Below are 26,512 nucleotides of genomic sequence, written 5' to 3'. Positions count from 1 at the left end.
CTCTCTGCACATTGGAAAGAAAGCCCGTGAGATGCTCCTAGCCAGCGAGAGCCCACACACTACTCACCCTCTCCCTGGTCTTCTGTGATCATTTAATGGTTGGTTTCATTCAAATAACTCAAGGTAATGTAAGCCATGCTGCCCACACAGATGCTAATAGCAATATATAGATATATATAGATTCCCCTGCATTCCTGTGGGGAACTCATGCAATAAAGTAATGGGAGTGGAGAAGGCAGGGTCATTTACAGACCAGTAGGATAATAGGGGAAGAGAAATCAGGGATGGGGTGGGCACAGCCCCTGGTGGAGGTATCAGTAGGGACAGGAGACAATAGAAGGGGTGGGGACTCCACTCGCCCCAGAGCCCACCCTTCCATGCTGCGCAGGCCCTTGGCTATTCATCCTGAAGGGCGTGGTGAGCAGCTCATCACCCAGGAATTTTCCATGCTGCGAAGGGCCTGGATCTGCCAGGGCTGTGCCCAGGTCACCCCAAATCTGTGCCAGGACAGATGTCCCATGGTCTTCTTGCCACTGAATCCCCTGGTGATTTCCCTGATCATAATTATACTTGCCTTCCATAACTATTTCTCTACGGACACTTCTGGATTCTCAAAGCCCTTGCCCTTCGGGGTATAGGAAGAAGGCTTGGGTTCAACACACAGATAAGGGCTGTGACCACTGAACCTCTCCAACATGGAGTGGACTGTAGCCAAAGGGCAAACCTCCATCCTGAATGTTCAGGCAGATCTGTTGCCATCTGCTGGGGAGGTGGTTGAAAGGGGTCCTGCTTTGAAGCGGGATAGCAATCTAGACTCTACATCCAGGATTTGTGGGGTTTAAATAGCTGTCTGAGGGGCCCAGGGTTAATGTGTTCTGCCTTCCCCTTATCTGGCCCATCCAGAGGTGCTCAGGGAGCTGCGTTCACAATTCCTTGTCTCTACAAACATGGTACAGTTTGGTCAAGGACTGCTGACCTTGATCTGTGTCACACTGGCTCACCCTCAGGTGCTGGAGTCTGGAAGTCTCCAAGTAAGTCCTCCCAAGCCCCTCTGCAGACCTGCATTTCTGTGGCCACTCTAGCTAAGGACTCTTTTAACTTCTGCCTCTTTGGAGGTGAAGAAATGGAAATGAGAAGGTCCCCAGTGTTATAAAAGCCAGCAGCTAGTTCTCTAGGCTATAGATCATCCAGGCTACTGGGCTAGTGATTAGTTTTCCTTTGAAGAGTGAGAGACTTAACAGCTTGTGAAACTGCCTAGGAGATGAGAACTCACTAAATGCAGCTCCTCATCATTCAGAAAAGGATGCCGAGGACCAGAGAGAAGAAGTGACTTATTGAAGGTCACACAGCCTGTGGAAGCTGGTCCCACAACCCATATCTCCTGACTCCTAAGCCAGTGGTCTTTCTATCATCCTCCAGAGCCCTAGCCCAGGAAAGGATTCGGTCAACCCACGTGAGCTAGCTCAAGCACAGAACACCTAAATCAGAGCGTGGACACAGCAGTCTCTGTTCTTCAGATGAGGAGCTGACCCTACATGGAAATATTAAGGAAGTCAAACATGGTGTGTGTGGGTGAGGGGTGGGCTTAACTCTTCATCATCTCTCTCCAAGCCCTGCCCAAACTCTAAGCATGCCAGTTGGCTGTGAGAAGATGTTTTATTAATCAACACAACGCCCTTTTGCTAGGCCAGAGAGAAGCTTCTGCCGGAGAGGGGAGGGGTGGTAGGGGGATGAGAGGAGCTTTAGCTCAGGAGATAGGGACACAAGCCCTCAGGTACAAAAATCTTGGGAGACTTCTAACTGCTTCTGCAGGCAGAAGAGAAACAGGCCAGAGAGGAGAGGAAAATGGAAAAACAAATATAGGGTCACATGTGGTAAACTGCTCCTCTTCATCTCTCTTGCAGAAATGGCATGAAAAAGGAGGGGTCGAATACCACCACATCAGGAGGGCCAGCAGAGAAGGGAGTGGGGATCAGAGCTCATGAAGAGTCACACCTGGTGCTGATTTCCTCAAGGAGGGCAGGAGCAAGGAGGCATCCATGACCCCCTCAAGGGGTGACATTCCCCAGGGGCCTCCTCACCCCATCCCCCACCTGCCCCATCTCCCAGAACTAAAGGCTGCAGATGACGGAGAGGCCCATAGCTAAGGGACATGGGGGACGGGGCAGCCTGTGCTCTGCCACCGGTTTCTGACAGGCTCCCCCATCACAGCTGCTTCCCTCCATTCCAAAAATGTGCGGACTTCCAGGCTCAGCTGAGCTGAGCTGCACTCTTTCTAGTGGGCTGGGAGGGGCCAGTTGAAAGGGTGCATTACGCCCAGAGGCCTGCCATAGGGGTGGGTAGGGATTTGGCCAATGCCGCATCAAAGCCACCTGCGACCAGAACCTGTCCAGAGAAGGAGATGGCAGAGATTTTAAAGTTATTCTATAAGATATTTAAATAGGATATTTACATAGTATGCATCTTTACATCTTTCTCTCTCCCTTAAATTTTTTGGTTTGTTTGTTTTTGCCCAAACTCTACTACTATGCTAAAATTTTCTATCTCCCATTGTTTTTTGTCTTCCCTCCTCCTCACCAGTATGCCACTTGGGCTGCGGGTGAGCTCATGCCCTGGCTGTTCTATGTGCTCATGTCTCTGTTGGCCCAGGAAGCCTTGTGCCCACTTGCCTTGCCTCTCGTGATTCTGACCACTCCTCTTCGCCATCCTGTGTCTACTCTTTACCCTCATGGTCCTTACCAACAGGCCTGAGGGTTTTTGGTCCTGGCATGTTAGGAGATAGGGGATGCTGGGTCTTCACCCTTCTGCCCAAGACTGAGGCTGTGGAAGGAGATTTCTCTCAAATGCCTCTCTGATGGAAATCTGGGTGGTTAGTGATAGATTAAGAGCCAATGCTGGTCAGACACCGAGTGAGTTTGAATCCACGCTTCTCCATTTTTACCAGCAGCAGACCCTGAGCAGGCCCCTATCTCCTCAGCTTTAAAACAAGATACTAGTCATGTCTCTCCTATGAGTAACAGGAGGCATTGGGAAGGTTAAATGAGGAATGCATACAAATAATGTATATTTGCATAGTATCTGGAACATCACAAATGCTCAATAATATTAGCTGATACTATGGTTTTTGTATAGTGGGGAGGGTGGTCCCTCCCGTGTCTGGGTGAGCCTATTTCTACTCATTTAGTCTTCAATGATGGCAAAGAGCTGCTTCTCCACCTTCTTAACAACAACCCTAAAGAGACTCAAACACAGCTATTAAATTGTCATTTCAGTCCTGGGGCCAGCCTCTCTGACTCCTAGCCAACTATGGACAGTACTTTCTCTTGGGAAGAGGTTAGAGTGGCTGTCCCTCTGTCCTCTCATGTGTGACTCCTCATCTCTTCCACGGTCAGGCTGATGGCCTCACTCTCTCTCCCCTACCAGCTTTCTCTCTTTTTTCATAGGCTTTACTTAAACCTTTCATTCTCCTTTTATACGCTCATTTGTTTATTTCCTACAGCTCCTACTAGAATGCCAGCTCCAGAGAATTTGTCTGCTCTGCTCATGCATACATCCTCAGCTCCCAGCGCACTGTCTGCTGCATGTAGACCCACAGTATCGATCGAGCAAATGATCACATTTAAATTCTCCACTATGATCTTTCAAAGATCAGACAAAATATCACCTCCTCCAAGAAGCCTCCTCTGATTCCTCTCTCCTCTACCTTCTCATCACACTTGTCTGCTCTTTACTCATACCTCTTACTTTGCTGAACCCAGAAACAGCTCTGTGCACACAGGGCACCTCAGTTCCTGGACTGAAGCTCTGAAAGAAGCAGTGGACTCTAAAGGAGTCAGAAGACTTTGGTCTGAATCCAGTGACGTTACCAGTGTGGGAGCCCGGGCAAGCTACCTGTATTCTCTGGGGCTCAGCTTCCCATATGGGGAACCCACAGGAGTTAGTCCTCATTCCTTTTCTCTCTTTCTCCCTCATGTCATTCGGGACTGTCTTGCTCACAGGCACAGCTCAATGCATGTTTTCTGAGTTTCTGAACTGTCATTTTGCCCCATTGCTTACCGAGGGCCCAAGGCAGGCACTCTGAGAGGGGCCAGGCAGAGGAGTCTCCTAAGGATGCCAGAAATGCACCTGAAACTTCTCTCCCAGAAGAAGGTTTGTAATGAGTGGGACCAGCAGTGCCCTGCAGCCCAGTGAGGCTGTGCCACTCTGCGTCTGCATCACCCTTGGCCAGACATGGAAGGCTGTTGGTCTGTGACCAGTTAGACCCGATCTCCTCTTCACATGCCAGTGTAAGGATCCTTTTATTATTATTTTTAATCAAAACCCATAAACCAATTCTGCTTTCCTGGGTCAGTGCTGTTTATTTAATTATCATTGTGGAGAATAAAAGAAAACCTTGTTTTTTACTCAGAAAATCAATATGACCTTTTAGCTACAGTAGAAATCCAGTATGAAAGGGAACTTGCACAAGCTGAGAAGAGAGGCTGAACGGAGGCGTCAGCAAAGTGGCTCACAGGTGGCACCAACATTCCTAAAGGAGGCAAGGTGCCAGAGAAGTAGGGCCTGGTGCAATAAGGCCGCCCCCCCGCCCAAGGCCTTCTCCTCCTCCTTCCCTTCATATTTTCTTGGCTGTCTCATCTCTTTCCCCTGCTTCAGCTGATTCAAGCACTGCCTCGCTAGCCCCCTTCTCCCTGCTAAACTCCCGACCCACCTTCCACCCACCTGCTGGCACCTCAAGGACAACCAGGGTTAACTGCAAAGATTTCAGGTCCAAAGCCAAGGTCATTGCCTCTACCTTCCCCTTGACCTCCTACTAAGCTGTTTCTCCTCGGGTGTTAGCCAATTCTGTATCTCTAATCAGCCAGCTTAGAGATACACAGAGTTACTTTGGACTTCCCTTCTCCCAATATCTTTCCACTCTAGTCCTTCCTCTCCTCTTCCGCTGTAACTGTCCTAGGTCAGGCCATCTTTACCTCTTCCATGGATTAGCCTTGGCTGACTCCACTGCATCCAAGGGCTCCCTTCTAACACTCATCCAGAGGACGGCTGTCAAATAAATCTTCCTAATCAATGCATCCCTGAAACATCATTAGTGTTTCTCTAATGCCTGCCAAATAAATTCCTTAGCCTAATATTTTAGGCCCTCTATGTCTCTAGCAAAGCTTTTATTCCTGTGGATCTCTAGCCATTTACCTCATATACTGTACACACTGGCAAACCAGCATATTAAGTTCCCCAAGCACCATGCCCTTTTGCAGTTTACTTGCATTTCCCATTTCCACATATCAAAATCCTACGCACTGTTGTTTATCTAGCTGAAATGTCACCTTTCCTGTGAAACCAATCATTCATTCATCTGCAAATATTTATTAAGCGTTTTATTCTGCGCCAAACGCTTCCTGGTCATTTCTGCACATGCACCATTCTCTCTTGTATGCTCACAAACATATTTAAATCCCCTGCTATCTTGTAAACTTCTTAGGGACAGGACCTATATTTATTTTTATATCCCAGCACTGCTAAAAGGATACCTCACAAATACCAGTTGCTCAATAGTATTTGTTAAATTAAATCAAAATTTACGCTGTCCATGGTTTTGATATTGTTTAGTTTAATCCTCCTAGTTTTTTTTCCCCTGCTTAAGTATGCATAACCAGGAAGAAATAAAAATAAACTAATGATACTTCTTAGCAGCTATGAGCCTGTAATTAAAGTTAACTCTCAGTTATCTGTGCCATTGGAAAAATAGTGTTGGAGAGGTTCCCATACCAGAAGCATAAAAACATTACTTCCATCAGTCTTTGACATGTATTGTGTAACTTTCATGGAGATGACTTGCTTTTTAAATTCTGTTTGGCTGAGCAGGTTGATATTTGTGTTTATAGTCTCTCAATAACTGGCTGGGAGATAGGGATGGCAGGAGAGACAGAGAACTGTGGGTGGGAAGAATCCAGTCTGGAATGGAATGCCTGCTCCATACAACATCCAAGGCAAGCCTGGGTAATCAGAACCCAGGTGCTCTCGGTGGGTCAGCAGGGCCCTGTGGCTTGGCCAGTTGCTCTCAGATGACTGCAAGGGTAGGGACATCCCAGCCCGCTAACAGCCCCCTCTGGTGTTCGGAATTGATTTTTGTTTACAGACAACGATGGAGTGTCACTGGGACTAAGGTTCGGGGATGGAGGAGGGCTGAGCTTCCAGTCTTGTTGGCATCAGGACGGTGCCTTGCAGTGTCACCAGCAACCACTGGATGCAAATCAAAGTAAATGAGATTTGCAATTTTGCATTGATAGCCAGACAATGCAGGGGGAAAACTTCCCCTCTTCCACTTCTGAAGCAAACAAATATCACATGTGATTCAGCAGCTGCATTAGTTGGGGAAAACTGATGCACATTTCATGTGTCAGGGAGCTGAATTCCAGAGAATGGAGCCAGCCTCCCAGAAAATGGTTTCTTTATATAGTTCCATCCATTTATTGTTTGATTGAACTTTCCTGTATATTAAATTCAAGCTGTTCTGCCGCTCATGGGTATTATGCATTGGCTCCGTGGGAAATAATGAAGGTGATGGGATTTTACAGCATTGCATTACAAAGGAGGCATCCCCAGCCTCATCCATCTCTCCATCAACTAGCTTGTGCATGAGGTGGCACTTATATTAAAACGATTTTTCTGATTCAGTTTAATGACACTCATTCCAGTTCTGACACCCAGAATATGATTACGTGAGCTAGATGCAATCTCCTTGCATCCAGGCATGGTCAGCAAAGGCTGAGTTATCTCCCCTCTCCAGCCTTCGCCTTCCCAACCCCCCCTCCCATCATTTGCACTGAGCTGGGTAGAGGGAGGAGGGGGCTGGGGAGAAGAGGCCAATGTTCTGGCAAGAGGAAAGCAGCACTGGCCTCACCTGAGGCCACGATATCTGAGCCTTTTGGCTGAAAATTTTGGGTGCTCAGAGGTATTGTGGTAACTCCTTCCTCCTTGTCACAAACTAGTCCCCATTAGAGGTTGGTTTGAAGTCACTATGTACACTCTTTCCATAAGAGTTGGCTGAGGCGCTAGTCCCACTTCTCAGAAAAGAAAAACAGACTTGGATATCACCAGAGGATGAGCACTTGAGATCTGAATAAGGGTGTCAGCTTCTTGGAAAGGGTTAGTTGTGTTCGGGGCCTCCTGCCTGAGGACAGGGGATGGGGGGCTCACCGCTGAGTCTCTGCCCTCTCCCTGCCTGGAGGAGCTCCCAGCCATGATGGCATGTGGACTGGAGCCCTGTATGCTGGGGACAGGAGCTCCCTCCTGAGTGAGGAAAACAAAAATACTCCAGTAGTTACTGAGGGGCTCTGCCCCCCTGAGGAGAGGGAGGGCCAGCCTGCCTTTTATTTACACTGTTTTCAGGCAGGATAATTGCTGCTCCTCAGGAAGAATCATGTTTGTGTTTACGGGTGTGTTTAAAGAGGGAAACCCAAACAAAACCAGAGAGAGAGACTGATTTTGAGAGGTTCCAGAAAAGAGCTATGAAATGGGCACCAGCCTGAAAATCCCTTTCCCCAAACTTGCAGCTGTGTGAACTGCTGGTTGGGAGGACCCTTCGAATGTGTCAGTTCCTCTATACCGCATTGAAAGGCTCTTGTCTCAGCCACTCTCTCCCTTTTCTGCGGCGCTGAAGCCCTCCAGCTGTTGAAGTGGCTAACACAGCTACACTTTTAGAATGGCCTCTCTGCTTCAGTTTATGTGCTAAGGCTGTCCCCCATGGTGGGGAGGACTGTGCCCAGCCCTTGGCAGGTGCATGTGAAATGCTACCTGGATGAGAGGAGATCTCAGTCCTGGAGCAGATGTTCATGCCTCCTGCCAGCCCCAGCCCTGCTCTCAGATGTCCACACTCCGACCTGGGCTCCAGGGCTTGTTCTCTCCATATGGAGGTCTCGGCTGCCCTGGGCCTTAGGGGCCATCCTTAAGGGCCCTGAAGTCTTTCCTTGTGAAACACCTTCTCCCAGGGGTGGAGAAGGTCCTTAGGCCTGTGTTGTTCAGGCCAGGTCTTGCTGTGGGAGCTGGGGAAGCCTTCAGCTGGCATGGAGGGTGCTTCCTGCTGCCTCTGCCTTCAGACACATGCAGAATCTTTCACTTCTCTCATCTCCACTGTCACCACCCTTGATCCCTGCCACCTTGATCTCTTGCCCACACTGTTGAGGTAGCTTCTCCCCTCCAATGCATTCACTACCCAGCAACCGGATGGATCATTTTAAAACATAAGTCAGATCTACTCAAAACCCTCCAGTGGCTTCCCATTCCAAGCACAGTAAAAGGCAAGGGGCCAAGTCCTTGATCACAAGAGCCCTGCATGCACTGCCTCTGCATGACCTCCTTTACCTGGCCCCTGCTCTTGTGGTTCCACCACTAGGACCTTCTTGCTATTCCAAGAAGAGCACATCAAGGCATCTTCTGCCTGATGGCCTTTGCATTTGCTATTCCCTCTGCCTGGAGTGCTCTTCCCCAAGCTACCCATCTGCCTTCAGGTCTCTGCTCAGGTATCACCTTATCTGAGAGGCCCATCTTGAGCTCCTAATATAAAACAGCAACTCTCCCTTGTTCCACTACCCTCCCACACTCAGAACTCCCTATTTATCACCTCATGCTTTATTTTTCTCTGTAGCATCAATTGCTGCCTGATAGAATGTATTTATTTGTTTATCTATTTACTATCTGGTCTCCTCCACTAGAATGGAAGCTCCACAAGATAAGTGACTGTTTACTTTGCCACTATATTCCCAGTGTCTACTAGCTTCTCAATAAATATTTGTTGAATAAATAATTGAATGGAGGGAAACTTCACATGGAGGGACTTATCTATGGCTCCCTATCTTTCCTCTCTGGCCTCAGAGTCCACAGTGGGAAGCAGCCAAAAACAGAGAAAAACAAGGGTTTAAACTTCCTTTATAAGAAAGCCTCGACCTGCTAAGGCTGACTTCAAGAACTCAAGAATGTCCTGCTTGGCCTCCCTTCTCCAACCTGACCACAAATATACTGTCTGACCCAAAATAGCCAATATTCGAATAGAATTTTCATTGGTTCAATGGCCAGGAGATGGTTAACAAATGAGAGAACTAAAAATGGGTAGGCTGGGGTACAAACAGGGGTTGAACATTTATCGAGGCCCACTACATTAGACCCTGAGCTAGGCCCAAATCATATAATGATCTCTGGGGTAGAGATATGCCTCAGAAGAGCTCACATCCTGGGAGGAAGACACATAAGCAGGTAAAGGTAATAAAATGTGGCAACTGAGAGGACAGAGGTACACAAGGGCTGCAAAGGGAGGCCAGAGAAGAGGTGGGTAGGTTCTGGATGGCCTACCGGGGGAGATGGAGCAGGGCAGAGTTTTAAAGGACAGCAGGAGTTAGCCAGACATGGAGCAGAATGAGGGGTGGTCTTTGGAGTGGCAGGAGGAGTAAAGGCTTCTTTTCTGACCGCCGGTCTATTGCTTTCCTCACCATCTCTTGTTCTGGTTCAACTGAAGAGAATTTTCATTTGATTCATTTTGTTTGTACCTTACATTGGGCTAATGTACAATCCCAGTGCCTATGGATTCTCTGAGCCTACCATGCTGCCTGGTACACAGTAGGCACTCAATAGATGTTGAATTAATGAAAGATTCCTTGTTGGGACGGGGATCTGCACCTTCCCTTAGAAATTTCAGCATCAGAGAACTGTTGGCTAAGAAATGTCAAACCAAGAAAAGACCTTGGGGTCATTCATTCCCAGTAAGTATGCTTTGATCAGGGACCTGCCACCATCTAGGTGGACACAGTTAGCCAGCATCCCAGGCCACGGCACTTGGGAATTGGGAGGAAGATTAGTGGTTCCCAGAGACAATAAATGAAGGTGCAGGCAGAATTTTGGGAATTGAAGAGTTAACAAAACCAGATCTGGGATTAGCCCCATTTCTAAGCACTGGGGGTTCGGAAGAGCTTGATCCAATACCCCATTCTGTGGTGTGCCTGTATTGATCTGCCAGGCTCAGCTCCAAGTCTCTCACAACTTCAGGCAGTCCCCTTCCAGGATTATGTTTTAAAGGGAAATGCAAATCACCTGGAGGCTGCTTCATGCTTGGAAGAAGTAAAAATCAATTGTGTTTTTGTTTAAGTGATTTTTTTGGACACTGTCATAAAGCTCTCTCATCTCAGGGCAGAGGGTGACAGGTAGGCTGCCAGTCTCAATTACATAACCAAGCCAGCCAGGCAGCACTAGGCCATCTTCTCAGGAGCAATGCTGTTCCATGCCCTTTCCAGGCCTAATTTCCCCTCTCTAAAGTACCTAAGAGAGCCTCATCCCCACCAGGCCCAGAGCTGGCCCTTAATGGCCTTTATAGATGCTTGTCACAAGGCTTTCCTCCTGTGTGTTTCCCTCTTCCCCACACCCCACCTGAGCTTTGCCCAGACTGGCTCAGGCAGTCCAGGCCAACTGTGATGCCAAGCAAAGTCCAACAAAATTAAGGAGAATCTACTTTGAAAAAGTCTATGACATATAATACACTCCCAAACTAGATATATTGGTCTTATTCAATATTGGGAGTTCTGTGTTGTCCTTCCCTCTCTTAACTGAGATAATTGAGGATTTATTTTATTTATAGCATCAATTATGAGCTCAGAAATTAACTCTCTAATGGTGCATTTGGGAGCTCAACTGTCAAGGGAGTAAATGGGAAACTAGGCATGGGGGGGTCTTCCCCACCAGCACAGGAGGCATCAAAGGACAGCCATCCGCAAGCCTTGATGGCAGCTGGGCTCTTATTGTTCTGTGTGCTGAAGGTATTTTGAGATATTAAATAAACAGGAATAATTGGCTCTAGGAGATCCCTCCCTGGAGGACACCTGAGTGACTTATTAGTGAGTCCTATGAAAGCAGGCAGGAGGGCAACCAGAGCCAGGAAGAGCACATGCCTTCCCTTGGCATATCCGCCCTTCACCTGTTGGTCAGCTCTGCTCTGCAAAGGAGCTGAAGACAGTCTCTCCAGACTGAAATTTGAACGTGGGGAAGGTTTAGGGTGGGGAGGATCTGGAGACAAGAAGAACTAAGCATCTTCTGGGAGCTATTGGGGGCAGCCGGACAGAACATGGAATGTGACAGAATACGGGTCCTTGATGTTCCATGGCCACTTGAGGATCAAATGCCAGTGAAGAGTAAGAAAGACAGGCTTTCTGCAATGGTTAACAAGCCTAAAGCTAGCTAGTGAATGTGCTGAGGACAGAAACTGACCATAGAAGAGGAAAAGGTTTCCAAGGTCAAGTTGGTAAGATCTCTGATGAGGGCAAGAAGATCCCACAAAGCCGCACAGCATCCAGAGGAGGGACTGGATAGCGAGACAGTGGCCACCCCCGCCCCCCACCAGGCCCCTCCCACCGGGGCGGCAGGGGTCTGGGCAGAGTACAAATCTTGAGTCCCCACTAGAGGGAGGACTGGCAGGTCTGGAAAGGACTGAAAGCAGTATCAAACCAGGCAAATGGAAGAGTTCACATTGATCCATCCATTAAAAAGCATTTTGCCAAGCACCTGCTATGTACAGCCAAGCAATGAGCCTGGTGATGGTTCCAAATGCCAAATCAGGTCAAACTCAAAGTAGCCCCATGCAGCATTAGGCTACACCAGCCCAGGTGGAGAGGAAGAAAAAGCCTGCTTTCTCTTTACTTATCAGAGGTTAAGTCCTTTCTTGCCCATTAGTTTCTCCTCGCAGAGGCTAGCCACTTTGTTGCTTGGGGAGGGGAAGGATGAGGAGCCCACAGGGTCCACAGGCAGTGGACAGGTGCTTCTCCTGTCCTCCCTTGCTCTTTGCCTGCACTCTCTGGCCCAGTGCTTTATGCTCGCTCCTCCCCTAGAAAGTAAATGTGAGGCCAAGATTGTGGAGCCTGCTGGACTAGCCTCTTAATTGACAGGGTGAATACTAAAGGGAATCGGGGTCTCCCCAGGGACAGTAAACACTGGATTTTACTATGAAAGCAGCTATTCATTTCAAAGGCAGTATTGAAACTGACTGGAAGGAAATGTTTTATTTATCACTTCCCTGTGTGCCTAGAATAGGGCCGGCAGCACCCACTGCACTGAGGCCTCCTTGAATTAACGTGACTAGAAGAGACTCTGACAACCTGAGGCCATAATTAAGAAAGAAAAGAAGCTGCGGGTCCTGAGGGTATGGGGACCAGTAGATTGGTGAGTGAATAGAGAAAGGGCCCTGAAGACAGGCAGGCTGGGATTTGAAAATCATCTCTGCCTCTTAACAGCTGTGTAACTGTAGAAATGCACTTAACCCCTATGAGCTTTATCTTCTGCATCTTTATAGATAATATTGAATTTTTCCCACCTTGCATGGTTGTTGTGAAGACTTCAAGAGATTATAGAGTTGACCCTATGAGTTTGAACTATGAGGGCCCACTCATATGCAGATTTTTTTCCCAATAAATATATTGGAAAATGCTTTGGAGATTTGTGACAATTGAGAAAAACATTTTCTTTTCTCTAGCTTATTTACTGTAAGAATACAGTGCATAATACATATAATATACAAAATATATATTAATCACCTGTTTATGTTATCAGTAAGGCTTCTGGTCAGCAGTAGGCTACCACTAGTTAACTTTTTGGAGAGTCAAAAGTCATATGCAGAATTTCAACTGTGTTGGGAGGGTCAGAGCGCCTAACCCTCGCATAGTTCAAGGGTCAACTGCATACGCAAAGTGCTTAGCACACTGCTGATACATAGTAGATACACATATACTGTTACAGTAATAATAAAAAGTAATGGGCAAAAAAAGAAAAGTAATGGGCAGATGGCCACTGAAGTTTCAATTGATCTCCCTGAAAGAATGCCATTTTAACTCTGCCCTGTGTTCTCCCCATGGCAGTCCTGAGCCATCACTTTGGTGCCCTGGGTCCTATCAAGGGGCCCTTGAGGGCACTGCACAGTCAAAGCCACATCAGGAGCATGGCCAGGGAGGTCCTGGCCTGGGTCAGATCTCCTTCAGGAAATAAAGGGAGGGGCAGGGTCAGCTTGGAAGGGGCAAGTGTGACATGATGACGAGCTCCTCAGTCCATTTCATTCTTAAATATCTCACTGTTCCAAGAAGCCCATTTCTGCCACCTGAGCCAAGAGAGAGAAGGTCAAGTGAGCAGACATTCATACCCAGTCTGGGATATGAATACCCAGCTGGGTATCCATACCCAGCTACCTGAAGACCCATGTGTGCATTGGAAAGGGAGGAAGGGGCAGGATGGCTTGCATCAGACAGACACAAGGTAAAGGGAATGCCCCCATCAAATGTGGCCTTCACAAACGGACAATGACACCCATTACTGCTCCCTTCCATGTGGCAGAATGACAAATGTAATCATTTTAAAAGGTCCTGTCACCTGTTCAGTCATTCCCAATAAGTACATGCAGCACTATGTAAAAACCAACACCAGCGCCACAGGCTTTCAGGCAGGAAAAAAGTCGAATCACCAAGACCACCAACGAAACTGTCAAAGACATAAAAAGTTTCATGAATTCTCCATCAGCAATATAACGCTTCCTGGCCTAAGCAAATATAGACCCAGCATATGAATTGTGAAGAGATTTTGCATCAGCCTCAATGACTTCAATAGCTGAAGCAGAAACCCCTAAAAAATACATGTCTCCATAAAGCTGTCTCCATTGGCTCTAATCCTGTTAGGGTGAAGATTGTAATCTCCTTCCTGAACCCCCTTGCTCTGATGGAAAGCTTTGAATCCCAGCACCACAAATACATTTCTGTGACCTTAGCTGCAGAGGGGACCTCAGGGAGATGGAAGAGACAGAGTTAGCTATGACCTCGCTGAATGTCTCTCCCTCCCTCTAATGATATTGCTGCTTCTGTGTCTGACCACATGATCAGTTTGGAACATCTCACAACCATCCAGGTAGGCCAGGTCATTTAATCACAGTCAGGCTGAGAGAGCAAGACTGCTCCTCCTTCAGTGAGAAAAAACAAATCAGTGCCCTGCTTTGCAGACAACCCAACTTCAGAATCACTTAGAGAAAGTCTGCTCAGAGCTACTGAACCCTTGAGCATCTGTGGCAGCAGAAAAGTAAGGCGAAAGAGAAAACACCCTGCAAATCTTCTACAAAGAAGAAATGCAAGGAAAATCCAAAAAGAATGTTCTCGGTGTCTTCTGTTAATGGAAATCTGGTTCCTCCTTATAACGCTCACTGAACTTCTCATAGCCTTCCTCCTTCTCAACTGCTGCCCTGCTTTGCTCCCCATGGAGCCCTTAGAAGCCCAAAGGCATAAAAGAATGTAGTTATGGCCATTCGCCCTTTCCCCTGTCCGCCAACACACACATACACAAAATGCATGGCTGGAAAAAGGAATGGTAGCTTAATTTTCCATGTTTTAGCCCAAAAAGAACTCAATTCAGAGCAAACTGCCATCCGCAAACAAATCACTCATGTACCTTTCTCTTCTGATCAGACAACTGCCCTTTCTTTGCTCCTGTAATTTGGGTAGCAATTCCACCGTTCTCCACCCAAGCCTGAGACCACCCAAACTGGCACCGGCCAGTCCAACCTCCACCTTTCTCCAGTCCACCAGCGAGGACTTACCCCAATGTGGTCATGGTGACAATGGTGTACCAGAAAGAGGCGGGGATGCTCGTGAACTTGCTGGCAGAGGAGCCCTTCTCGGCGTAAAACATCACAGTGGCAAAGATGATGATGGCCATGGTGAGGGAGAAGAGGAGAAAGCCGAGCTCAGAGGCGCAGCTCTTCAGTGTGTAGCCCAGGATCCGTAAGCCCTGTGAGTGACGGGAGAACTTGAAGATCCTGAAGACGCGGAAGACCCGGAGCGTGACGAAGGCACCGGACACGTCCTCATTGTTGGTCATGACCAAGCCGATGTAATAGGGCATGATGGCCACCACATCGATGATGCTCATGACGCTGCGGATGAAGCGGTAGCGGCTGGGCGCCGCGAAGAGCCGGAGCAGGTACTCCACGGTGAAGATCATGACGCAGGCCGTGTCCAGGCAAAAGAAGGCCACGGAGTAGCGCTCTCCACACGGCAGCTCCTTGCTCCCGGGCACCGTGCCGCATGGCACTGTCTCCACCACGTTGGTAATGACGGACACGGCGATGAAGAAGCCAGTCACGTAGTAGAAGACCAAGGCCAGCGTGCTGGTGTGCGGGTTCTCGAAGGCCCGCCACATGGTCTGGCGGAAGCTGAGCGAGGGCATGGACTCTTGATTGTTCTCCGAGTCATTGTCGTCCATGAGGCGCTCAGCGTTCTCCCTCTTACGGTCCTTGTACTCCTCGTAACAGCAGTCTCCGATGATCTCCGGGAGGATGCCGTAGAAAGCCAGCTCATCGTCGTAGGCCGAGATGCACTCGTAGCGCGGGTAGTGCAGCTTTCCTGTGCGGTAGAAGTTGAGGACGCACCGGAAGACTTCTGGGTCCCGGTCAAAGAAGTATTCCTTGGTGTCCTCATTGAAGAAGAACTCCTTCTCCGTGCTGCCCAGCAGCGTGTCGGGATAGCGCTCCAGCGTGGTCCGCCAGGTCTGGAACCTCCGCCCACTCACGTTGAGGACGATCAGTTCATCCTGCCGCCTGTTCTTGTCGGCAGGAGCAAGGGGCATGGGGCAGTTGGCTACCGGCATCCATCCAATGGCCGCAGCCCGAGCAAAGGGCAGCCAGGCGGCCACGCCCGCCGCCATGGTGACTCCAGCTCTCTGGCCAGCCCCTGCTCAAATGCTTTGCCACCAGCTTGGAGTTAATGCAGCGACCCCTGGGAGACAGGAGAGAGCAGAAAGCTGGGTTAGTCCATGACTGAGTCCTGGGTAGGAAATGGGACACAGGGAAGGGCCACTGGTGGGTGAAAGAGCAAAAGTCTTGAAGGCAAATTAATTAAACTGAAGTCACCATCCAGAGAGAAGGGACCCTCTCAATTCTTTTCCCGCCCCTGGCAGGGACAAGTGCCTAGCCCTGGGTGCGGCAGGGTGGGGTCATAAGATGTTGTTGACTGCCTGACAAATTGTCAAGTTCCAAGAAGGCCCGGGAGCATTTGGAGGGAAATCCTCTTCATCAGGAAGATCTGGGAAGACGTGGGTAATAATCAGCTCTGAAAGGTTATGGCATTTTTACGATTTAAATTGGGAGAGGGTAAATGAGTTCTCATTAAATGAATTTAAAAGTGGGATAAACACGCTAATTTTTATTTCACTTTTCACCTACCAGTGTAATCAGGATGGGATGTGGATGAGGGAGATAAGGTAAACACATTCTTTCTTCTCCTCACTGTTGAGGAGAAGCCTGGGGCTGCCCATGGCTGGAAAACACTCTGAGATGGCAGGTGACTACAGCAGGCTCAGGGCTTGGAGGAGAATGGTCCGCAGGTCCCATGGAGGAGGCTGTCACTGGTAGAGTGCTACTCTCCAGGACAAGTGGCAACTGGATTCCACTTGCACCCCTTGGAGCCATGACAGGAAAGTGTGGAAACGCGGAAACGCTGTGAGGCTAGGCACATTCCCTTCCCTACAAAAAGGGAGTCTCGGGTTCTTGGCTCACCTGCCTGCCATGCATTTTCCCTCTCTCACCCAAAGGAAGCTGATCCATACTCACTGCCATCTCCAGATTCCTCACCTCCCGTTTCCATCTGCTCACAATCCACAGCTAACCCGGGGTTATATAACAACACTCTTTCCCAAGCCAGCCTGTCACCTGGCCCCACTGCACCCTTGGAGCGTCCCTCCAGGGCTGGGCCACCTTGCCTCTTCACCCACCACTCACCAACTACACCATACACACATCTCATCACCTGCAGGGGTGGGGAGAACAATGGCAGAGAATTATTTTCGGCTTTTGGGAAGCAGATCTACCTTTCCAAATCTGGCTTTTTAAAGATGATACTGAAATGACTCTGAATCCCTAAATGTACACCATCTGCGGGAAGACATGTGGTGACACAGAAACACACGTAGCAGCAATGGGAAATTGTTTGGGGTTCACACACTCATTTTCATTAATCCTAAACTGATCACACAGAACGAATTCTGACTCAGAATTATTTGGACCCTCCGAAATTCAGCCGATTTGATTCTGTGTTTAAATATATGAGGCAGAGGTGAGTTTCGTAATGGAATTTGATCTTCATCTTTCCTTGTAAACCTCCCAACTCTTGTAGGTTTTTCAGATCTCTACCTCCTCTTACTCCTGAGCCGCCACAGGACTTTCCCACCTGGATGCCTCTGAAATTGGACAGGTTTAACTCGTGTGTACCTCCTTACAGAAAGTTGCTCTTCTTCACCTTTTGCTCATGGTATCCCTAATCCCAGGCCTGTCACTTGGACCATCTTCCTCATTGCTTCACCAAAAGAGCTGCCAAATAATGAGATTCTAGCTCTTCTTGTCTTCATTAAGGTCCCAGTTCCCTCAGGCCTCCTGCCCACTGCCCTGCTTGTCTTTATCCTGCCCCTAACCCTGTTTCTCCTGTTCCCCAGAAATCTATTCTGCTCAGAGTAACCTTCCTAAAGCAAAGTTCTGATCATGCTTTAACCTCACAGCCTACAAAATCAAGTCCAAACTGGCCCAGCATTCCAGCATTTCCATAAGCAAATCCTGGCTTACCATTCCAGCCCAAGGTCTCAAGCACCCTTCCCAGCTTCCGGCAACAAGACCACAGACTGGCGCATGCGCAGACCTCATGAGAGACTGTCTCTGGACACTCTGCTTGTATTGGGAATATGCTTCCCCTTCAGCCCTCCGTCAGAATCCCACGGGTCCCTCACCCTCTCTATGGAGCCCCACAATGAAATTCTCTGGCCCTTTGGGCTCTGGACATTTTGTCCCTCTTCTCGAGCACCCATTGCCCTCTGGCCTGGATTAGAGACCTTTCTGCCTGTCTTATTAGTAACTGTGGCTAACAATGATTGAGAACTTACTCTATGCCAGGCGCTGCACTAACTGTCTCCTGTGGATCATCTCATGGAATCCTCACAGTGACCTATGGAAGACGTCTGTGATTCAGCAGTCTGCCAGCCGGAAAGGGGCGGAAGAGGGATCCCACCTAGATAGTCTGACCTCACACCACATGCCCTGAAGCATTGTGCTACACAACTTCTCAAGATCTTCCTGGAAACAGAAGAACAGCAGCTGATGTTAAATGAGGGCTAACTGTACGCCAGGCACAGAACCACATGCTTACATGGACTATCTCACCCAACCCCACTCTAGGGGGTAGATACCAGTGTTGTCCACATTCTGCAGATGAGGAAGATGAAGCATGAAGAGTTATAACAACTGGCTAAAGGATGTAATAAGTAGGCAGAGAGATTTACACCCAGGCAGTCTCAATGGGCAGTTAAAGGGTACAGCCCTGCTTTCCCCACCCCACACTAAGTTCTTTGAGTGTCAAGGTCATGATGCCTCAATTTTCGCATGACATCTCAGTGCACTGCAGCAGCAGGTGCTCAAACTGGGAATCCTGACTGTATAGATGCCACTTGCCTTCCACTTGCAAATGTATTTCAGGGGTTTTCAAGGGTAAACATTCTCTCTCCATAAAGACAGTAAACTCTGAAGACAGATTTGAATCAAAAGAATCCAATTTAAGTGCCTCTGAGCCAAATTTTCTCAAGGAGCCAATCTCTGCCTCAGTTTCCTCATCTGCATGCTAAGAAGAATATTCACAGGTCCCTCCACTCCTTCATAAGGGAGGTTGGTTCAGATGCTACAGAAGACAACAGGAATGACAATGACATTTCCTGTAAATGTCACCACTGAGAGAACAGAAAAACAGCACAGGCCTGATGAGCTCTTGATTACAGGAACTGAGGAAAGAATAGGGGGATTGTTCATGGCTGTGGGCAATCGACATGCCACTGACAGAAGATTTGGGAACACATCAAATGCATTTTATATCTTACTTCAAGAAATGTACCCTTAAAACTCCCTATGCTTCCTCTAACTTACTAGGAGAGAATTGCAGTGCCTCAGCACACACTTAGCATGGCTTTCTAAGGAGCAAGGGAAGTTCGGGGAGCATGCCCACAATTTAAACATTGGTCACAGATAATTCCGGTTCAGATTTAGTTAACATTTACTGAGCATTGACAATGCTTTGGCCACTATTTTCGGCACTTTTACAGCAACATTTAATTTATCCCCACAAAAATCCTATGACTAGGACATTTCTGCTCACAAGTTTCAGGCAAGGAGCTGAGACTCAGAGAGATTCTTTCAAAGTGACTAAATTCCATGTATATGGGAGTAGATAATTATCAAACAGACCACTGACCAGCTCACTGCCAAATGGCTCTTCTGACCTGCATGTAGCTGGAAACTGATATCCTCCACAGAAGAGAAAGGGATGCAGAGACTCCCCTCCCCCCATCCCTAAGCAGCAAAGAGCCTAGGGTCAAGGAGGCCCTGCACCCCAGTTTTAATTTCCCCTGAACTTCTGAAAACAAGCCATCATCACCATCTGGACCTCAAGACTCTTCATCTGTAAAAATGGGTTATTGGACAAGAAAGTGACAAGGAGCCCTTTAGTTCACATAATTCTCAAGGATATCAAGGCTGTAGCTCAGGTCTCATTGAGACCTCTTCATGACAATCCCCCATGAAAAGCAAGAAGCAGAGCATCTAGATTTGTTGTTGTGGGGATGGAGTTAGCCTTAGCTTCATCTTAGCGAAGGCAATTCTGGGAATTCCTGATCAGGCTGGTGCCCAGAAAAGGGCATACAATTTGCACCTCTCAGAACTCAAGGCAGTCTAAGGATGGGTCACCCACAGAACCTCTGACAATTCTCCCTAGAGGTTCAAGGGGACTAATACCCCTGCTTTCTCCCAGAATGGATCTTAGAGAGTCAAGGCTTCTAGTGATGAAGAATAGAGACTGCTGGGCCAGGAGGCATGCTGGAGGCCCCTGCTTGGGCCAGACATGCAGCTCTGCATCCAGGGAGGACAATGGCCTTCCGTTTCCATTTTCCCAGTACAGTGCCATCCTGACTCTCAAGCTTCAATGCCTGGAACCTGCCCCTGCCAACTGAGCCCCATCGCCTCACCCTTCCCACCCTACTCCAATCCCTTCTTCTCCAAGGGCCGTGGGTGTTTTACAAGATGCTTTCAGTTAAGTAGTGGTACTTATCTGAAATACTTGAGAGCTGGGTAAGGAAAAACAACCCCTCTGCATCTACCTTAAAAGCCTCTGGTCCCAAGGCCAAACATTCACCCTGTGTATTAATCCAGGACAACCTTTCCCAAGAAAGCCCGGGATGAGCCACACTGTCTCCAGAGGGTCAAGCCCTGTTCCCCTGACAAAAGGTACCCCCGCAGAAGGAATAATTATTCCACTGCTACTCTGTGTGTGGGGGGGGGGGGAGGTGGGGAGGGCTTGGAAAGGGAGGGAAAGTGCCCCACTAGATATCATGCCCAAGGCCGCACCAGCCATGGCCTCCACACAATGCTGCAGGTGTGACCCAGCTCAAGTAGGGCTTCTCTATGGCGCTCCCTGGGGCACTGGCCCCCTGACGGGCACCACCGCCTCCTGGAGGTGATCTGGGTATGAGTTTCTGCAACAGGCATAACAGTGCGGCCCCATTTCCAGCCAATGGCACTGCGCATGCCTCAAATGCCAAGGTTTTACTAGGACGTGGACGCCTTACAAATGAAAAATCTGAAGCTATTTTTGTTTTTGGCAGAAGAATTTGACAGTGGGAAAGATGGGGGTGCGGGGAGGCTGGGGATGAGACATTTAAAACAGGTGAGTGCTGAAATGACAAAGGCAAAAATCCTGGAAAAGGGAAACACATTTTCTCCTGCTGTAAAGTCAGCCCTGTTACACAGCTTCTGTTTGGGAGGTAGAGGGTGAAAAGTAGGCAAAGTAATCAGACAGCCTGTCCTGGGGATTGACAGCTAACCTGAGCACAGGCACAGGCAGTAAAATGTCACATCACCAAGGTCTGCCCTTCTGTGACCTCAGCAGAGCACTGCAGAGGGGCAGTCTCTGGAAACGTACTTTCTACAATTTTACATCACATCACTTAGACCACAGTGGGGCCAGTGAGGGGAGTGGGATGTCCTGACATTCCAGAGGGCTTTCGCCTGCGCCCACAGGGTCTGGGGAAGCAGGCATGAAATTGACAGGGTTCCAAGCTTGGGATCTTGGGGTGCAGGCCTAGGACACACAGAGAGATCCTGTTTTCCCACAGTGCCACTCCTAGGCTGGCCAGGGCACTTTCCTGAACTCTTTTTCTCCAACCTCCTTGACACCAAAAGGTAACAAGCTACTAATCTTTCTTCCTCTGGAGGTCCCTTGTGTACTTGCATTTAGTTGCATCCAGGGACAAGGAAAAATGAACACATCAGTTCTTGTCTCCGTGCCAACATGTCCACATGGGTAAATGTACACATGCTTTGCATTGAATTCATGTACACTCAAGTCCCCTTTCTATATACATTAAACATCCAGGTTCCCTTGAAGTGAAAGTAAATGAGGAGTACATTTAATAACCATCAGGTACATTCATGCAAAATACCAACATGCACCATATAGCAACCTGTGCCAGGTCTTACAGACTGCATTGTGCCTAGGATTACAGGAAAGTTCAGACACCATCTCTTAAATACAAGGAAGCCTTCTCTTTGCCGTAAGATTCCAGGTCCGAAACCTCAGCCTGTTGCTGACATATCACGGCTGCCCGGGATAAAAGCAGAACGAACATCTTGGACTTGATTCAAATGTCAACACTAAGTAAGTGCAGGAATTTAGGTGATTCCAGGTAACTTCTCTGCCCAGTCCCTTCCACGCCCCAAACCCAGTGCAAACACCTCACAAAGTGAGTCTTTCGAACCCCCTCTCTGGGGCTGCGTTGACTCCGTGTTACTTAGAGACCTTTCCCAGAGCTCTTAGGGTGGAAGTGGCCTCAGGCAGGGCCAGATGTGTGGGCCTCCAACCCTTGGTAGGGCACCGCCTCTGGTAGGTTTGTCGAGCTGGAGAACTTTGTGAAGCGCCCCAAACTGCTCCGAGCTTCCGCCCTCAGCCATTTCTCTCCTTCTCTCCTCACAAAGAGCGGAGGACCCAGCAAGCCGTCGCCACCTGCCGCCGGATTCCGGGGCGCTGCTTCTGGCACCCCAAGGGAAGGCAGGCCAATGGAAAGAGGGCAGAGGTTCACACCCCCACCCCCAGACCTCATGTCGCCTTGCTTGACGGAGGTGGCTCCACAGCAGGAGGGAACCGACGCCCCCGGGCCGGCTGCCTGCTCCCCCCACGGCGCCGGCCCCACCCCCAATCCTTCCGGCGGCGCCCCAGCGCCCACCCACCCGGGCGCGGGAGTGGGAGGGTGCCGCGTGGGCACCTGGAGCAACAGGCGTGGGAGCAGCGCTCCTCGCACTTCCTGGCTCCAGAAGGCTCGGTTGCGTCCCTCTTACCTTCGGCGAAGCAAGCCCCGGGCCCCGCGCCCTGCACCCCGCGCGCGTGGGGAAGCTGCGGCCGGGAACCGGGGACCGCGGAGGCGCCGAGCGCCCAGCAGCGCGGGGAAGCGCCCAGCAGCGTCCGCTCGCGCGACTCCTCGCCGGCGAAGTCTCGCTCGCTCCCTCCCTCGCTCGGTCCGTTAGTGCATCCGTCGGTCCGTGGGGTCCTCCCTCCCCCGCCGCCGCCGCTGCCGCCGCCACCGCCGCTCCAGCCCCGGCTCGGCAGCGCGTCCCTCCCCGCCTCGCCGCTCCGCTCGCGGGCTCGCGGGCTCCCTCGCTAGCTCCTTGCCCCCGCCGCTGCCGGCGCCGCGCGGAGCGGAGCCCGGCGGGCCACGGGCTGCCTAGCGAGGTCCCTCTCGCGAAGGGGGAGGCGGTGGGGGCGCGGGGCGGGCGGGGCGGAAAGGAGAGTCCAGGGGAGGCGGCGAGGCTGCGCCCTCCGCTCCCTAACGATCCCCGCCGGTCAGGCGGCTCCAGGCCCCGTTCTAGACCGCGGGCCGCCAGGCAGCGGAGGGAGAGATGAGCAGGACCCGGAGGCTTGCCGCGGGAGGGTGCCCAGGGAGAGGGCGTGCGAGGGGGAGTGACTATCCGCGCGAGGGTGTGTGTATGTGTGTGAGAGTGAGTGAGTGTGTGTGTGTGTGTGTGTGTGTGTGTGTGTGTGTGTGTGTGTGTGTGTAGAGGGGCGCGCGCGTGAGCTGGGGGCGGGGAGCGGGGAGACGAGGCACAGACTGGTGCGTCTCCCCGGCGAGTGGAGGACTCCTAGGGTGTGCCTGGAGGTGGCGGAGTGTGCCGACGCTGGTGTGAGCGCGTGTGCCGGCGAGGGTGGGCCCGGGGGTGAGCGTGGCAAGGTGAGCTCGGCTTGGGGGTGGGAGCGGAGTGGGGAATAGGCATGAATGTAAGCTCCGGGGCGTGCTTGCCGGGGACCCGGGAAGACGTGGCAGGGAGCGTCCGTGTGTGCCCCGTAGGGACCGAGCTGGGTGTCTCTTATCGACTGTCCACGCGGCACCAGCACTTGCTTGCGGCCGAGCCATGGCACCCGGTGAGGTGGAGCCCGCCACTGTCGAAGCTTCCCGGCTCGCCGCGGCTCTCAGCTCCTGGTGCTGGGGCTGGAGAGATCCCGGGGAACATACTACCCTCACCCCACGTGAGAACTGCTCTCCTCTCAGAGCGCTAGGGGTACGACCCAAAGGTAGGGATTCGCTCACCTATCCCTCCACGTGTACCCGGGACCCAGATCCTAGAGTCCGGACTTGGGAGAATAACTCTCGACCCGCGTCCGCCAGTCCCTTGGCCCTCCCTCAAAGCCCATGGGTCCCCACTGGCCCGAGCCTTGGCCCAGGGTGGGGGGCGCGCGGGCGGCACCTGCCCACTGGGCCTGGCGGATGGAGCCGTTGAGCATCTCCGGAGCCTGGTGTCGGGATCAGACTCCCAAACTACCCGCTGCGGCGCGCAGAGGGTTCAGTCTCTGCCTAGTGCTGATCACGGCTCCAGCCTCCGCGTGTCTCCGGGCTGGGAGTCCGAAATCCCGGGATCTCCGCTTGGCGGTTGGGAGGAGAGGTGGTTCCGAGGTTCAGCAGGGACGGGAACGTTTGTGCGATCTCAGTTCTGTGGCTGGAGGAGAGTTGTGTGTCTGAGACAGACGAGGAGAAAAGCAAAGTGTGCAGAGAAGGGGAGGATGTACTTGAAAGGTCAGTTCTGGCCCAGTGTCTGGGAAAGAACCTTAGTTTAGAGCAGGGCCTCTGGCTTGTGAGACCCTCCTACTCCTGTTCCAGATTGGGCTGGGGTGGTGGCACGGTGGTGGTCGGAATCACTGTGTGCAGGCCCTTCTTTCATTCACTCCTCCCATTCTCCCCAAAGACCCCCTTCAGTGTGTCAGTCTGATAGGCATACCTTTGGCCCTTCAAGAGGTGGGGTGGGCCTCATTAGCATTTGCCCGGAGTCCCAGAGCGGTGTGAGATTTGCATACTTATTTGCATACAGTAATAATGATTAACAACACTGCCACTCCCTGGCAGACAGGGGAAGAATTCAGGGAAGGCCCTGGCACTGCTCCTACCTCCCTTCCTCCCTTCCCTTTGGAATAGAGCTAATTTTCTCCCAGCTGCTGACCTCAACTCTTCTGACCCTTGGGAGTGCCTCAGTCTCTCCGCGGGCAGGTCCAGGGAGGGACATTTTCCTGGGGTCCTCCACCCCATGTCCAATGTGGGAGAGTTAAAACCTATTATTTTATTTCTGTTAATGTTTTGAACTCCTGTTCATTCCCACCTTTGTTTTGGGGGTTAGCCCAGGGTCTGGGTTTGCCCCAAAGCTTGAAGGCTTCTCAGAACCATTAATGGGGACATCCTTCTTCCTCCCAAGAGGTCATTTAATGGATAACTGTGCTCACCTATGCCTTGTAAGCCTTGTTGAAGACAGGACACGGGTTGAGACACCATCCCTTTACCCCCCCATGGTGGCCCTCATACCCCACACCTGGACCCCATTCCTCCCAAGCTGGCATCTCATCACTTAAGTGAAGTAGCTGTAGATTAATATTCTTTCTGTAAAGAAGACCTAGAGGAAAACATGAAAGACTTAAATTTCTAGTTGGGGCCAATGTGGTTTTTATTTACCAGGCCTTCTCACACCCAGGTGACCTGGAAAATAAGAAAGAGCAAGTGATGGGCAGAAAAGAGGCCCCTTGACTCTAGCAGCTGGAGGAGCCACTGCCCAGGAGATGCTGTTCCTCTCACCTGCCCTCCATCGCATCCCCAGCACAGCCACTTTCCAGACTGCCTGGCCTCACCTACCCCACTCTGCCTCTGGTCTGGCCTGGCCGGGATTTTTCACTTGCTTTTCCCCCATGACACGACCGCTTTTCCTTTAACTCTAAGTGTCTATTTAAAAAGCTAATTTGGGAGCTTGTCTATGTTCCCAATTCAGACATTTTAAATAGGAACTGAAAGTCAGGAGCTGCCAAGGCACTAGATTTCTTCCCCTTGCCACCAGCACAGCTCAGGCATTCGTTCAGTCATTCAACTGGCCCTGGCCGTGTGTGTGTGTGTGTGTGTGTGTGTGTGTGTGTGTGTGTGTGTGTGTGTGTGTGTGTGTGAGAGAGAGAGAGAGAGAGAGAGAGAGAGAGAGAGAGAAACAGAAACAGAGAGAGAGACTGAGAGTGTGCAAGCTCAGAGTGTATTTCAGGCTATCTTTTCTATTTAAAGGTGCTCCTGTGGATGACTGTTCTCTGTGTGTGTGTGTTTGTGTGTGTGTCCTTCCCAAGCTGTGCACACATGAGGATTCTTCTTTAGTCCCGTGGCTCTGGCCGCTATTTGCAGAGCATGTCAGCATGTGGACTGTGAGGGTAAGAGGCAGCACAGCTCCAGGTCAGCAGCCTCTTGGCCTGGAATGCGGGGCTGGTGTGTCTGAGCAGCTACTTCCCAGGGCTGCTCTGCTCAGGCTTGCTCTTTCAAGCTGCCTCTCAGAGAGCCCATTAGGGCTGCTCCCACCCTCACTGTGGCTGTCCTACTTCAGCACCTGGCCCCATGATGGGGCAGGAATTTGGAGGGTGAGCTTGTACCTTGGAGGGCTACAGGTTTTCTACATTTGATGTGTTATGCATCTTGGAGATAGAAAGCACAGACTTTGTGGTCAGATTTCTTGCCTTTGAAGCTGCCTCTGTTATTTACTAGCTGTGTGACCTTGGGGAAGCTACTTTACTTCTCTGTGCTTTGATGTCATCATCTGCCATAAAATGACAATAAATGGTATTATTTACCTTAAAGCATCATTGTGAAGATTAAATGATCACAGACAAAGCACTTAGAACAGGGCCTGGGGCAATAGAAAGCACAATACAATTGTTGGTCATCATTGTTATTCTAGACAGGAGTGGTGCAAACAGAAAGTGTGAAGAAATCAGCTTGGGGAGGAATGTAGAACTGGTGGATTGTACACACCAACGTAGGCAGCCACATACCTCCATGAATATAACAAAAATGCCAAGTCACAGCCTGCAATGGGTCAAGTTAACCATGTTGAGATAGTTGATTGCCTAAGTCCCGGAAAATGGAGACT

At 50.3% G+C, this 26,512-nt stretch overlaps 1 protein-coding gene and 1 long non-coding RNA gene across 6 annotated transcripts in view; one reads left to right on the top strand and one right to left on the bottom strand.

The window, feature by feature from the left end:
* Positions 1–22,660, bottom strand: part of KCND3 (potassium voltage-gated channel subfamily D member 3) — a 200,299-nt gene extending 177,639 nt beyond the window's left edge. Inside the window, exons 1-2 of one of the 2 annotated variants that reach the window (XM_017657907.3) lie at positions 22,421–22,660; positions 14,603–15,779 (exon numbers count right to left, since the gene is read on the bottom strand). In XM_017657907.3, the coding sequence (XP_017513396.2) occupies positions 14,603–15,708 (1,106 nt within the window). In that variant the 5' untranslated portion in view covers positions 15,709–15,779; positions 22,421–22,660. The remainder of the gene's footprint in view (positions 1–14,602; positions 15,780–22,420) is intronic. The other variant, XM_017657912.3, reaches the window with a different exon arrangement.
* A 159-nt stretch (positions 22,661–22,819) lies between these two features.
* Positions 22,820–26,512, top strand: part of LOC108395543 (uncharacterized) — a 30,323-nt gene continuing 26,630 nt past the window's right edge. For 3 of the 4 annotated variants that reach the window (XR_005057851.2, XR_005057847.2, XR_001852692.3), the window contains exon 1: positions 23,161–23,307. This is a non-coding gene — a long non-coding RNA (uncharacterized lncRNA). Of the gene's footprint in view, positions 23,308–26,512 lie in introns of all 4 variants that reach the window. The other variant, XR_005057848.2, reaches the window with a different exon arrangement.

This window comes from Manis javanica, chromosome 4, assembly GCF_040802235.1.
Source record: "Manis javanica isolate MJ-LG chromosome 4, MJ_LKY, whole genome shotgun sequence".
NCBI classification, from domain to species: domain Eukaryota; kingdom Metazoa; phylum Chordata; class Mammalia; order Pholidota; family Manidae; genus Manis; species Manis javanica.
Note: the sequence above shows the minus strand (reverse complement) of the source record. Positions and strands in the feature narration are given on the sequence as shown.